The sequence below is a fragment of the Camelus bactrianus genome, chromosome 12, assembly GCF_048773025.1.
Source record: "Camelus bactrianus isolate YW-2024 breed Bactrian camel chromosome 12, ASM4877302v1, whole genome shotgun sequence".
NCBI classification, from domain to species: domain Eukaryota; kingdom Metazoa; phylum Chordata; class Mammalia; order Artiodactyla; family Camelidae; genus Camelus; species Camelus bactrianus.
In genome coordinates, this window is record NC_133550.1 from 31,079,168 (window position 1) to 31,093,344 (window position 14,177).

The 14,177-nt window shown below is 37.7% G+C and overlaps 1 protein-coding gene across 5 annotated transcripts in view; it reads right to left on the reverse strand.

Moving 5' to 3' along the window:
* POLR3B (RNA polymerase III subunit B) overlaps positions 1 to 14,177 on the reverse strand; it is a 105,331-nt gene that overhangs the window by 49,911 nt on the left and 41,243 nt on the right. For 4 of the 5 annotated variants that reach the window (XM_045506960.2, XM_045506961.2, XM_045506964.2 and 1 more), the window contains 7 exons: positions 11,912 to 12,073; positions 10,781 to 10,828; positions 9,056 to 9,256; positions 7,041 to 7,203; positions 4,908 to 5,061; positions 1,936 to 2,010; positions 1,263 to 1,361 (listed from right to left, as the gene is read on the reverse strand). In XM_045506960.2, coding sequence (XP_045362916.1) covers positions 1,263 to 1,361; positions 1,936 to 2,010; positions 4,908 to 5,061; positions 7,041 to 7,203; positions 9,056 to 9,256; positions 10,781 to 10,828; positions 11,912 to 12,073 — 902 coding nt within the window. The remainder of the gene's footprint in view (positions 1 to 1,262; positions 1,362 to 1,935; positions 2,011 to 4,907; positions 5,062 to 7,040; positions 7,204 to 9,055; positions 9,257 to 10,780; positions 10,829 to 11,911; positions 12,074 to 14,177) is intronic. The other variant, XM_010970465.3, reaches the window with a different exon arrangement.

A 14,177-nucleotide genomic window follows, 5' to 3' on the forward strand; every position in this document is an offset into this window, starting at 1 on the left:
GGCAGAAGCATGCCTGTGGTGTGTGAAGAATCCAGTGGTTAAAACAGAGTGAGGGAGGAGAGGGAAGAAATGATGTTGTAGCCATAAGTTCCATGGAGGAACTCGAAGGCCTCTGAAAGGGCTTCAGAGGGAGATGGAAAGCCACTGGGTGGTGGTGAGGTTGGGGGGGAGTAAGAGGTGGCATTTGAGAAGAGAGTGACAAGACATTCTGATCTATTAAGAACAGACTATATGGGAGCAAGTGTGAACACAGCCAGGAGTCTTTTCCAAGGATCCAGACCAGCAATGGCCTGCAGGAGGGTTGAAGGGGAGGTGGTGAAAAAGCTCAGATTCCGGGTATATTCTGAAAATTCACATGGTATGTTGAGAGATTAGATGTGAGTGTAGAGGAGAAGAGAAGTCAAGGCTGAAACAGGTTTCTGGCTTGAGTAACAAGGGTGGAACTCCTATTTGTGGGGTTACTACATAACAGTTCTCCTTTATACACAGTCAGTCTTGAAATGAGGCTCATACCTTTAAGGAATAAAAACTCTGACAGAAAAGCACTATTTACTAACTTATAATAAGACAAAACTAAAATAGTATACTTGATCTGACAGAAGTAAACAGAAAAGTATTTTCTTGGTTGAAGATATGAATGGTTATCAGGTGGTAGTATTAAACTCCCTAACTATTTAACAATATAACTGCACTAGTTTCAGGGAAGCCGCACATCAGCCACATGCATCAGACAAGCAAGTTATATAAATGTCTTCTAATGTGTTCCAAATGGAACACAGATGTTTCTAAAAATATCACTGTTCTAGAAGAAATACTGTGAACATATTACCATTTCATGTCTCTATTGTGTGTAAGTTTAAAGATACCTTTACAACACAATATGTAGGGAATCCCTGCACTGGCAATAAGAATTCAGACATCTACTGACAAAATCCCCTCTAGAAGAGAGAAATACACATTATGTAGCCTGATGCATTAGTTCAATTTTGGCAGTAAACAAATATTAAAATCAGAGGAGCAATTTCTTGTAAGAAATACACACTCAGTGTAAAATGAACAGGAAAGATAATTAAAAAGATAATTTGTTAGTGGTTTTGTCACACTCTTGGGATAAACAGTGGGTTACACTTCATTATAAGACAGTATACTTCTAACAGTTCCTACTAAGCACAGAATAGAAGAACTGAGGATAGAATGAAAAAAGTAGGTAGTTTCTGTAATCAGAACAGGTTTTAATTATGGTTATTATGGATCCTACTTACTTATTAATTGTATGTTCATAGAGTGCGATGTTACAATCATTTTCTTCATTTACATCTAAATATTCAACCAGACTCTCATGTAAGAAATCTTCAAAGTTTCTAGGAAAATATTGGTGAAATGGACATTATTAAAAATTATTTCACTGCAGCATTTTATATGCAATAATGGAAGATATGTGCTTTCATTTAGGCCCAAAGCATCTTTCTCTTCCAAAGAGTATCAATACATTGGGATACTTGACACGTTATTCTTAGATCATAGAGCGATCACAAATCACCAGAATAAGAACAGTAAAACATCTGTGATTCTTGTCAATACGGTCCCACTTCTAAAAATACCTTCTATACTTTAAAAAACCCCTATGATAAGAGACCCTCTGTGTCTATATCAACATATCCTTCTCTTACTGGAAACACTTAATAGTGCATTAACTTCACCAAGACTGTAAGACTGTAATCCTCACAATCTAAATTGATAAATATTTCACAATGTCCAAGCAAGTTCACACAGAGAATAGGTTTTTAACAGGTTGCTACAGTTGGTAGAGAGGAATTAAGAGACTAAAAATGAAAATATACTTTTCTTAAAAGCTCAGATCAAATAATGTTACTTCTGTTTAGATTACATAAATGAGTATTAAGGAGACTGAGGAGTGTTACTCTGGCTGTTTACCTGTACCCCTGAGCCAGTTCTTCCATATGCTTATTTGTAACTGCAGGTTTCTGTTTCTTAACAATTATGTAGGGTCTGGAATAGAAAAGAATAGGGAAAAAAACGATTTATAGTAGTTCAACAGGAGAATTAAATCAGTAAGTAAGTTTACTACAGTGAAATGAGGGAAGCTGTAGATATAATCACACTTATTTCTGGATTGCTTGAAGACGCCAGGTATTTTTTGCATGTGTAAGTACATGGGGGCCTATTTTATCTTTCTCTCACATACACCAGCCCATGTGTGCATGTGCACATATATACATACACACAGTGCTTCCTCCAAGTATCTTAGGAAATACTTGGTTTTGGGTGAAAAGGCAATATGAAATAATAAAGTGTAGAAAGGAAACAAAACCTTTAATATCATTTAAAAAAAAAAACAAAAAACTGTAAATGCATCATACCAAAAGTGTCTCCTGACTTCACACTGGGAATATGGGTCTGCCCATGAAGCCAGCAGGCAGAGAATTGTCACTAAGAATAATAATGGCATTTTGTGGTGAAGATCTGATGACTATCAATTGTCTAGCATGGTCTGATTTAGGATAAACATCACTGGGCACGTCACCTAAAGCTACACACGACCAAAGAGAGTGGGTATGAGTTTGCAGAGAATAAAGCTTTTTCACTTTGTGACTTCTACTGATGTAATGGGCAAAAAAGGTAGAGAGCTTTGGTCCACACGTTCTGGTAGATTAACCTGTAACTGTCAGTGGTGATTTGCTTCTGAGGGCTTCACCACCACGAGGAAACACCAACACAAAGGATGGCACGCAGCACTGAAACGTCAAGGGCTGTTGCTATTTGGATAAGCGGCTCTTACAGAGAGGAGCAAGGAACCAGCAGACACTTGTGCGCTCCACCCTCAAGTCCAAATAACTATCTGAGGACTAATGAGCACTTTTAAACAGTTAAGAAGAGGAGCTGCACAATTATCAAAGGGGGATACAAGTTGCTGAAAAATGAATGGGGTGAACTTTTCATGGAAATCAACACTACCTCGAAATTCTAGCTGCTTCTTGGCAGGGAGGCAGAGACCCTGTTGCCTCCTTCATTTGGGGGCTGTGGTTTAGTTCAGGTTAAGAGACTCAGAAGTGATGACAGAGCAGGGGTAGGAGAGAGAGGGGATTACACTGAGCTGCCTCAGTTACCTTTTTACTCTACTCAATAAATTCTATTAATTCTTCCTGCCAGATCTATGTTGTATCATTATAAAATCACTTCTAAAAAAGAATTTGTTTTCTTTAGGCTATGCCACATTATGTTGGATGTAATGAAAGAGAAAAATGCTAAAAAAGAGTAACCTAGAGCATATCATTGTTTCTCCCACCCTTAATTGCACCATGTTAATAGTTGTAAGTAAGCACCCAACATTTGCCCGGCACCCTGCGGGGCACTTACCACACCTGATATCAACCTTAGGGTGGCACTGTTATTTACATTTTTATAGTTGAGGAAATCAAGGCTCAGAGACTTAAGTAATAAACTCACGGTCACATAAGTCAGCAAGTGGGATGCTAGGATTCAAACACAGGTATAGACAGCATCAGTTAGGGCTCTCTGGTTGCAAAGAATGGAAACCATAAAATTTCTGGAAAATTTAAGCACAGATGAAATTTACTAAAAAAAATAAGAAGAAATTTTAAAGAAATTTACCAAAAAGCTAAGAATTTACCAGAAGGATGAGACTCAAAGAAAAAGGTAAAATGCTCAGCCTCAGAAAGGAAAGGAGCTAGGACAGTCCCAAGGATGCAGAAAAGCAAGAGCAATAGGCAGTCTCTTGTATGCACTACTGACAGGATGCGTCAATTCCAACCAATTCCTCCTTTGAGTTATTTTATTTGGGATTCAAATTCTCTGAAGAGAGAGTCTGACTGGCCTGGCTTGGGGCAGATGCCTGACCTTTGGCTGAGCAGGAGAGAGCACCTGACTAACCGTCCCAAGAAGACTGCCAATGGGAAGGGCAATCCTCAAAGGAAAATGAAGAGGTAACTGGAAAGAAAAATGGATGCCAGACAGACACAAACAATGGCGGTCCACCCTCCCAGCTCTGTCACACTTCCAAGCTCTGTCCACCACTCTAACTATGGCTAGTGCCCTAACACCACCGGAGGTCCACAAAGAATGACTTTGGTAAAACAAGTGAAGGTCTATGAAACAAGGTGATGTCCTCAGCTGTTGTCCCTGCATATCCCAAAGGACCAGATACCACGTCATATTCATCTCTGTACCCACACACTTTCGACACAGCACCTGTACAAAATAAGCTCTAAATATGTGCTGAATGAATGTAAGACACTTAACTTTTCTATTGAGTCAAATGTTATTTTATCTCTTGCTGCTTCCACTCTCTTCATTATTGCCATTCCTCAGCCTTTCTCCTTTCCTCCTTTATCCAAGTAACACAGTCCTACTCATCCTTTAAAGCTCAGTTCATAGAAATAGAATATAGTAAGTAAAATCAGGACTGTCGGAGTCAAATGAATTCTACTGACTTTTGAGTAAGAAACAGACTCCTCCACTATCTGGCTTTGGGTAATTTACTTAGTCTCACTAAACTCTAGTACCTCATTTGTTAAATGAAAATAATAATCCAATCTTATAGGGCTGAATGTAGACAAAGCCTTACACATAGTACATCTATTAAGAAAATAAATAATGGTTAGTATTTATTACTAGCATAGTTGTTTCTTATAACTAATTATTTCTGCCTTTTCCCAGCAGACTGAGCTTTCTGAGGGCAGAGACTGACTCCCATTAATCTTTGAATCCTCAGTACCCAGTATGCATATTCATGAGGTGTTTGCTAAGCAAATTAAACTTATCTTAACAATGAAAGAGGTTAAAGTAGCTTCAAAAATAAAAACATGTCTATTTCTTTCAGAAGTAAACATAAAGAGATCTTAAGAACTCTTCCCAGCCACATATACCTGCACAGCCTTCCGCCATCAGAGGAAATATAGACACACCGGTCTGTCAGATTTGTTGAGATGGAAACAAATTCATTGATATATCCTGCTCTTCGCATCAGTCGAAATGTATTCACCAGCTTCTTGTGGTCTCGAATTACACCAAGAATGTTACCTAGGCAGAATGAAGTAAAAATATTTAAGACTGAAATAAAAAATAAATCTAATGGGATTTAAAACATCCACTCAGTAAAAATGATAGGTGGCACTGAGCAGTCATTTGAAAATCCTGTTACCAAGCACTGGGAAAGCCAGTCCACAAGGCTGGAGGGAGCAACAGGTTAGGGGCAGTCAGAGGGACTGGAGTCCAGAGCCAGCCCCACCACACGTGGGCTGAATAACGCTGGTAAAGTCAGCCTCATTTTCCTAGTCCGTCAGCACCATGCTGGGCTATGAACTCGGGGTCCAGACACCCTGGGTTTGAACACTGGCTCTATCACTTCCACAAGGTCAATGTGAGGATTAAATGTATAGATCTCACGTAAAGAACTCAGAACTGGACCTAGGACCTACTAACTGCCATTATTAAATCGCTTTTGTAGATTGCTTTGACACTTTGAGGTCTTTTATAGTTCCATATACATTTTGGAACTGTTTGTTCTAGTTCTGTGAAAAATGTGAGTATTTTGACAGGGTTGCATTGGATCTGTAGATTGCTTTGGGTAGCACGGTCACTTTGATAATGTTAATTCTTCCAATCCAAGAGCACAAGATATCTTTCCATTTCATTGTATCATCTTCAGTTTCCTTCACCAGTGTTTTACAGTTTTCAGAGTATAGTTAACCTCCTCGATTAAGTTTATTTCTAGGTATTTTGCTGTTTATGACACAATGGAAATGCTTATGACAGTTATAAAATTCTGGTTTTTGAAGTGAAGAAAAGGAAAGTGAATGAAGGGCCTCAAATGGCAAGGTATCCTTCTTTGTTGTGGGTGAGTTGTATTCCAATACATATGCTGCATCTTTCTCCATTCACCTATTGATGTGCACTGACGATGTTTCCATATCTTGGCAATTAGAAAGAATGTTGCTGTTAATAGTGTATCTTTTTGAATTAACTCTTATCTTGTGATTGGCTTTATTCCTTTGATAACTATGTAAGTTTAAAAAGCTAAAGTTCTAAACCTTCTTAGAAACAATGAACAGTACATACATGTAAATTTTTTTAAATGTGCAGTATATTGTGTATATGTATTTATAAGCAATATATATTATATATGTGCAGACAACCTATAACAATTCTACCGAATAAAACTGAAAAATTAAAAAAAAAAAACTGCTTTTGTTGCCATCATCAACTGAGTAGTGAGTAAAATGGACTTTGTCTCCCAGGGTAAGTGCGAGGATTCAGAGGTTACTGGGTGAAAGTTCAGAGTAAGGGTTCATTCAGCATTAGCTGCTGGGATTTGCTGAACGAGGCAGGCAGTGAACAGCCCCGTTTTCCTTCTCACCAGCCCACGCAGTAACTGGTGAACACCTCCCAGAGCAGGAGGAAGAGAGAGAAGAGTGTGGGGGGAAGGTGACGATGAGCACGTGCAGCACACCAGTGAGGGGACAGCCACCCAGACCACCAAGTCACATGCAGAAAGGATGAGGCACACTTGCTGCAGAGTCTCTGGGGAACTCTGAAGGAGGTGGAAGGAGTACATGAAAGAAGCAACTGGAACATGAGCAGAAGGAAAGAGACCCTCTTGACAGAGGCCTTTGACAATGAGTTATCGAGGTGCTAAATACAATTCATCTCACTGTAAGGGCTGATCTGATTATTTTTGCAGAGTATCTCACACATTTAATCTGAAGATACTGTGTTGAGCCTTATTCCACTGTAGACATGCTGGCAGTTGCCAAAGGGTAGAAAGCGAAAGGTCTCTGCACCGTTACCCTTTAGCTCTGATGAGCACCAGTATCCTCTCAGAACCCACATGACCCAGCCAACGGAATAACTGATTCTGTTCCCATTTTTTCTAACTTTCAATTAAGATCAACCTGCGTCCAGAATTGAAGTGTATTTGTGCTTTAAATGCATGGATAATAGTCAACTCCCTCCCCATCCCCTACAGACCATTTAGGATCATGTCTCCACAAAATACTCACCATTAAGGAAGACAAGAAACACATTTGGGTAAGAGAGCTCTTCCCCACATAATAAATTCACATCTTCTACTCCCAAGTTACTGGCTAATTTGACAATGGGTCCATCTTCCATGTCAGTTGTAATGTGTGTCATAAGAGCCAAGTTTTTAACCAAACCACATGCCTAAAAAAACAGAAGACTGTCATTTCTAAGCATGAACATTAGTAACACAAAGTACATCTTTTGACTGAAAACAGCTCACCATTCTTCTGGGGACAATGTAAAACAGTACAACCTCATAGGAGATGCTTTGGCGATTCATGCAAAGCCTTAAGGATGTACATACCCTTGAAGCCAGAGAAATTTATCTTAAGGTAACAAGCAAGGATATAAACACATAAATGCTCAACACAGTACAATCTTAACTGAAAATAATGATGGCATTATAAATGTCCCCTCCCAAAAGAAACTGATTACCTAGATTGTTAATCCCAGAAATAGAACATCATAGTCATTAAGATGACACTGTATAAAAACAGTAAAGGAAAATATTGATAAAAATATAAAACTTCTGGCCTGAAATGAGAGAGTCTACAAAATAATCGGCCAGTACTCTATAAAGCTTCTTGGTCAAAAAAGTCAAAGACCGAAGAACTGCTCCAGATTTAGAGACTAAGGAGACTTGACAGCTGAAAGCAATGTGTAATCCTGGATCAGAAAAAAGACATTAGTGGGACAACTGGCAAAATCTGAATAAGGTCCGCAGATTATAATACCACTATCATTGTTAATTTCATGAGGTTGGTAACTTGCTATAGTTACATAAGATGTCACATTTGGGGAATCCAGGTGAAGGATCATGGACATTCTTTGTACTGTTTTTGCAACTTTTTTTGTATGTCTAAAATTATTTCTATGTGAATAGGAAATTTTAAAATATTTTTAAACTTCTACATAACCAAAAAAAAAAAAAAAAGCTAAAGCAAACATATAAACAAGGATGCAATACAGCAAAGTAAGAGGAAAAAACACTTGCGACACCTGTGACATGTGAAGATTACACCTTCAATTCTTAAAAACCATCTGCTATAGTGATACACAAAACAGGTACTTTACTGAGACTAGCGGAAGCAATCTCTGGGAAATTTAGTATTCCAAAGTTCAAGATGTGTAAGTTATGCAAATTTGACAAGCTGTATAATTTTAGCATGAATTTCTATATGGTTTAAGATAAATTAGGAGAAGAATGGTAATTTCTAAAAATTATAATTCGGTATGGACTTCTATTTTTCACCTCTCCCAAGTCATAACAAATTCCTACACTTTGGAATGTACAGGTTTTACTTGTCATAATTAACTTATTTATTCACTCAGCATATATTTAGGGGGCCTCTACTTCAAATGAGACTCTGTGGTAGGAACTGGGGATACAATGGTAAACCTAAGAAGGTTCCTTCCTCCAGAAGTTTACAAATAGAACGAATAAAATCAAGTAAACACGTGGGAGAAAGGGCCATGATACAGGAAGTAGTGGGTGCTATGGATGTAAACAAATTTAAACTCCTTGGTGTTTAGGTAATGGCTTATGTTTCCTCCATAAGTGAGTTGGAATCCACTTCAGGTCTTGGGCTGTGTGCTCCTAGCTGGCTGCAACCGTGACTATGATGTCCTCTAAGTATACCCAAGGAAAATAAGGTGTTGCTGAAAAAGAGCTCCTCGTGAGCAAAGGTGATAGTTCTGTCATTCTCCTTCACATTCTTATCCCCTCTTCATTGCATGGCTTGACTCTTGGGCTAAACTAAAACAAGCAAGGAAATCTGAAACATATTTCTATTTAGGTGAGATACTAAATCAAATGTTTCTGTAGGTGCTGGTTATGGAAAGATATTGATATTGTCCTGACAGGCTACACCAACATTTCTCTGCCAGATAAGTGGCTGACCCAAAAAAGGATATGGCCTGGGGGATGGACAGAAGCAGAACATCACCAACAGACATTACCTCTGACATAGCAGAGACGCCTCAGGGACCTTACCTCTCCTTCAGGAGTGTCTGAAGGGCAGAGCATTCCCCACTGAGACGGCTGGAGGGATCGAGGACCACTCACTTTTCTTGTTTTCTCAAACTGGGAAGAGATTCTTGTCATCATGCCCAGCGCAGATATATATGATAGGCGAGACAGCACCTGAGTCACACCTTGCCGGTCCATTTTAAATCTCTTTAGAGACCAGTTTCCCTGTAGAAAGAGGAAAGACATGAATCTACCTTGATCCATTCATATGCTGCCTGATACTCTGCAGTCATTCTGAGAAGCTCATCACAGGAACTACTTATTTGTGAAATCAGAGCCATGATATAACTCAGAAATCAAAATGTCACAATTAAAATGAAAACTTAGACAAGTTACTCACTGAGGTTTTCTAGGAATTTAATGAATATTACCTGTGTCTAGCAACATTATCACATCAGAGCAAGTTATCTTCTGAAGAACTACTTATATCCTGAATTACAAGCCAGTTCAACCAGAGATTTCCACTGGAAGCAGTAAGCTAACAAGTAGAACACTAGCAATTTCTACACACATTGAAGGTAAAACTAGCTTAAAGCTCAAGGAGATAATTTCATGTTGGAATGTGCCATCATTTGTATGTCTTCCAAAATCAGTCTTAATTAGAGAAAAATATAGCAATAGAAAAAAAGACTAATAGCAGTTATCAGGGATAATGAATAATTATAGGCTTCTTAATCGAGGCTAAAAACTACACATATGTTCATATTAAGAAATATTATACATCCTCTTTTGCTATCATGTCAATCTTAAAAGAGAGTCATATGAAATAAATCTTAAACATTAAATTTACTTTATCTCCTATGCATAAAATGTATTGAAATATATTATATATATTATCTTATAGTTACATTAATTGCACACATTAAATATCCTCAAGGGTAATTTAAAGATTAAGGTTAGGAATTGTTTCAACTCGTGGTAACATAAGTTAACAGAAAACAATATGCAAAGAAAAGCAAAGTAGAAAATAAAATGTCAAAATGATTGATTCAATGATCTGACTCAAAAGAGAAAAAATTACATCTGCTAAACAGTGGGGTTTTTTTGTTTTTTGTTTTTTGATAATCTGATGAAAGCTATGACTGTTCTCTTGAGAAAAATGCATGCAGAACCACAAACATAAAATTTTCATTTAGTTTCAGGGGAGAACTCATGGATCCCAGATTGAAAACCCTCACAGTAGAAAAACTGATCTGTTTGAATTAAAATATGTGACTTCAGGGGAGCGCCTCACACATTAAAATTTAGTCATTACTGCAGTGAAGATTTATCATCTCAGAAACTTGGTTTTTGATAAGGTGGGAAAGAGCTAAAATCTATAGTACTCTATGCTTTATAAAGCAGAGAAACAGAGCAAACACACTTATCCCACAAGTTACCTTCTCCTTATATTGCCTATTCAGTTAACTCCCTCTATGCTCTGAATGAGAATGAACTTAGTAAACTGACTTATGGCCAGAGGGTAAGAGCAAGAAAAGTAAATAAATATTCCGCACAGAACTAAACTAAGACAACAGCTGTCGGCACATAGGAAGTAAATGGGGAGCGAAGCCAAGATCTTCAGCAAGAGAATTTGTTCCAATACTTGTCAGGAGTTTCACAAGAGGCAGAGAGGAGAAACAGACAAAGGGTCTAAAATCTCTGAGAAAATTTACTTGTTGAAAATATTGTATATATGGCAACACTCACAATTTCAGACGCTGATCTTTTCCTGGTTGCCAACAGACAAGGGTACACCTGCAACAAGACCGTGGTACCACTGATTTTTCTAAGCAGCAGTCCTTTCCCACAGGTGAAACAGTGTCACTTAGGGGTAAAAGAACTACTCAAAACAGCTATTCTGACCTGAAAATCATGGGTCAGAAAGCAAGAAAAAGTCATTCTAACAAAAGTGTGCTCAAGTGTTCTTTGAAGGCTTCTCTTCAAAAATCCAGGGATCCACCTTCAGGTAAGTTTGGGCCACAAAAATGTAACGTGCCTAAACAGGCCCCAAGGCCAGGTGCACCTCAGGTTTAGACAGAGCGGCTACTGCAAGGGCTGCTCAAACAGACCTGCTGCAAATTTCTAAAGTCAGGCAGTGCAGCAGGTCTGCCACTAATTCTTTCATTGTTCAGGGAATCAAAGTGTTATACTACACTATTCTTTTCTTGAGACAAAATCTCATCCATAAAACTAATTCTATGTCTGGCATGCAAAACGTGAACCAGACTTTATCAGATAGACCTATAGTTGTGACGCTTTTAAGAAAGGGAGCAAAAACCTATCTGATAACCCTTTATGAACAGCCGGAGGCTTTGAATACACGGCAGCTGCTGAGGCCTGAATTCATCACTCATGTGAGGAACAGCTGATGGCCCTCTGAGGACTATAAACCTACAATGAAATGAAACAGTTTGTACTACTTTAGGCAAAAGTTATCATTAATAAACCTACTTCTAATATGTCACTTTTATTACAGAAAAAAAATGGGGAAAAGTATCCACAGAAAGAATGGTTATTAACAGTTAAACTAAAAGGTTTTCCTTTATGTAAGAGTGTGTCTATTTTCTAACTGCCTCATGTAACAAACTATAATTTGGCAATGAAGTCACATACTAGCAAAATTCCTATGATGATACCGAAACTGTAGACTATCTTTCAAAGCAGAAAAATTGTGACTTGTAGCATTCTTAAAAAAAAAAAAAAAAAAAAAAAAATATATATATATATATATATATATATACACGTCACCTAGATTCTCAAAGTACTTTAAATTTCTATCCCAGTGAACAGATTTACAAAATAAGTTATAAAACTTCACCCAAATGACTGGAGACTTACGGTTGAAATGGCATTCACCATGCCGTTGGTAATCTGATCTTGACGCATGTGTTTCACAACATCAAATTGGGCTGCTCTTTGCTTAGGAATCACCTGGTCTGCAATCTTTTTCATTTCAGAATTAAATTTTTTGAACAAATCTTCAAAAAGAAGAGATAAAAGCTAAGGAAAAAAAAAGCACACGGTGAACTTTCAAAATGTATCACTAGCTTATTTACTAAACTTTAGGTCTTTATTTAACTTTGTTTAAAAAAACAATATGGAGAAAGTGCTTAAAATTGAAAAATATGTTTTTTAAAATTCAATTTGAGAAAGTATGTACCTTTATGTGTGCTTACCACTATGCTGGGAATAAGAACAAAGATGGTGACATAATGCCTGCATTCAAAAACATTTAATTTATACCAGTCACTCCCAGACTGAGACTTCACTAACCAGAGACCTAGCTTTTAATTTTACAAATAAATATTATTAAAACTCAAAAGAAATCAGGGGAGAAGAATTACTATTAAAAAGTCTGACAACACCAAAGATAGGTGCCATCTGAACCCTTCTATATCACTGGTAAAAATATGAACTGGTACAACCACTAACCAGTTTGCCATTATCTACCCATCTCTATGCCCCAACAGTTCCTCTCCTAGGTATCTCCTCTGTAGCTGCTGGTTCTCAAACTTCTGCATGCAGGGTAATCACACTGAAAGATTATTAAAACACAAATCGCTGAACCTAACCTTATGGTATCTGGTTCAACAAGTCTAGGGTAGAGCCCAAGAATTTTCATGTCTGACAAGTTCCCAGGAGATGCCAGTGATGCTGGTGGGGGAAGGATAACTTGAGAATCATTGCCCTACAGAAATGTGTCTGTATGTGCATCAGGATATATATATAAAATGTTCATAGCAGCATGATTTGTATCACCTAAAAACTGATCACCACACAAATAATATTTAGACAAACTGTAGCATAGGTAAATATGTAATAGAATACTAGAGAGCAATGAAAATGAACAAAAAATAACCACAGAATCATGGATAAATCTTAAAAACATAATACTGAGTGAAAGAACCCAGACACAAAAGAATATGCATAATATGACTCTAATAAGGTCCAAAAACCAGCACAACTAAGATATTGTTTAGGAAGGTATAAGTAGGTAGCAAAATGAAAAGACACAAATACCATAAAAATCAGGTTAGAGCTTATACCGTGGAGGAAAGAATTCAGATCAGGTAGGGGAACGCTGAGGGTAGGGTACTTCTAGAGTGTTGGAACAATTTCATTTTTTGACCCAAGTGCTGTTTACAAAGGTATTTATTTCATGACCATTTGTTAAGCTGAAATTTATGTTTTATGTACTTCTCTTCCTGTATGTAGTATTTCTCATTGAAAAGATTATAAAATAAAATAATATCCAACACTTGGACATCATCTCATTTTAAAAAGGATATTTTAACATCAAAGAAAAACAAAGCAAATAATCTCAGATGAAAAAAGGTAAGTACAGTTTGCTGATGAAACCCACACCATTTATCCTTACTCATTACTCTCCAGACCAGTGAAAACTGGACCGGGGATGCCAATCCTCAGACCAGATCCTGGTGCCACAAACCTAAATCAGCAGAAAATGATGTAAACACAATAGAGACCAATATAAAAGCATGAAATGAGACAGTTTAGGCTATGCTAGGGGAAAAAAATCAAAGTGTTTAAGCCCCTACACTGAGATTAGTGGGAAACAGGATTAATCAATGATCTTACAGAATAGATGAATAGCAGAGGTGGAAGGAAGGCTAGGATTTGGAAAAGACGAAGAAAGCTTAAGAAAGATTTTTGCAAGTTCCACTTCCACTTAGGATATAGAAAGCCACAAGACAACATCCCTACCACTCTAATAATTTTTTTAAAAGATGAATCATCTATAAAATCACAAATGACTCTAACAAAGAGGCAATCTGCCAGGCAACCAGGTGGACTAAATTGCAAATAGTGTCAAGCCTCTTCAAGGAGAGATGCGACACATGACAGAGCAGATGTGTGCCGTAAAAGAAGAAATCAGCTAAAATTTGGGCTATCTTGAAAGCTTACAGTCCCTCGGCGTTCCAGACCCAAGAGGATGCACACTCACTCACAAATTCTTTTCCATGGGTGCTCATGAAAGACTGGAGTACGGCAGATCTGAGAAAGATCTCTTTGTTGGAACAAGCAACAAAACCCTGTCTACTTCCCTGGACTTTCTTTTTCATGAAAAGAAACCTTTAAGTTG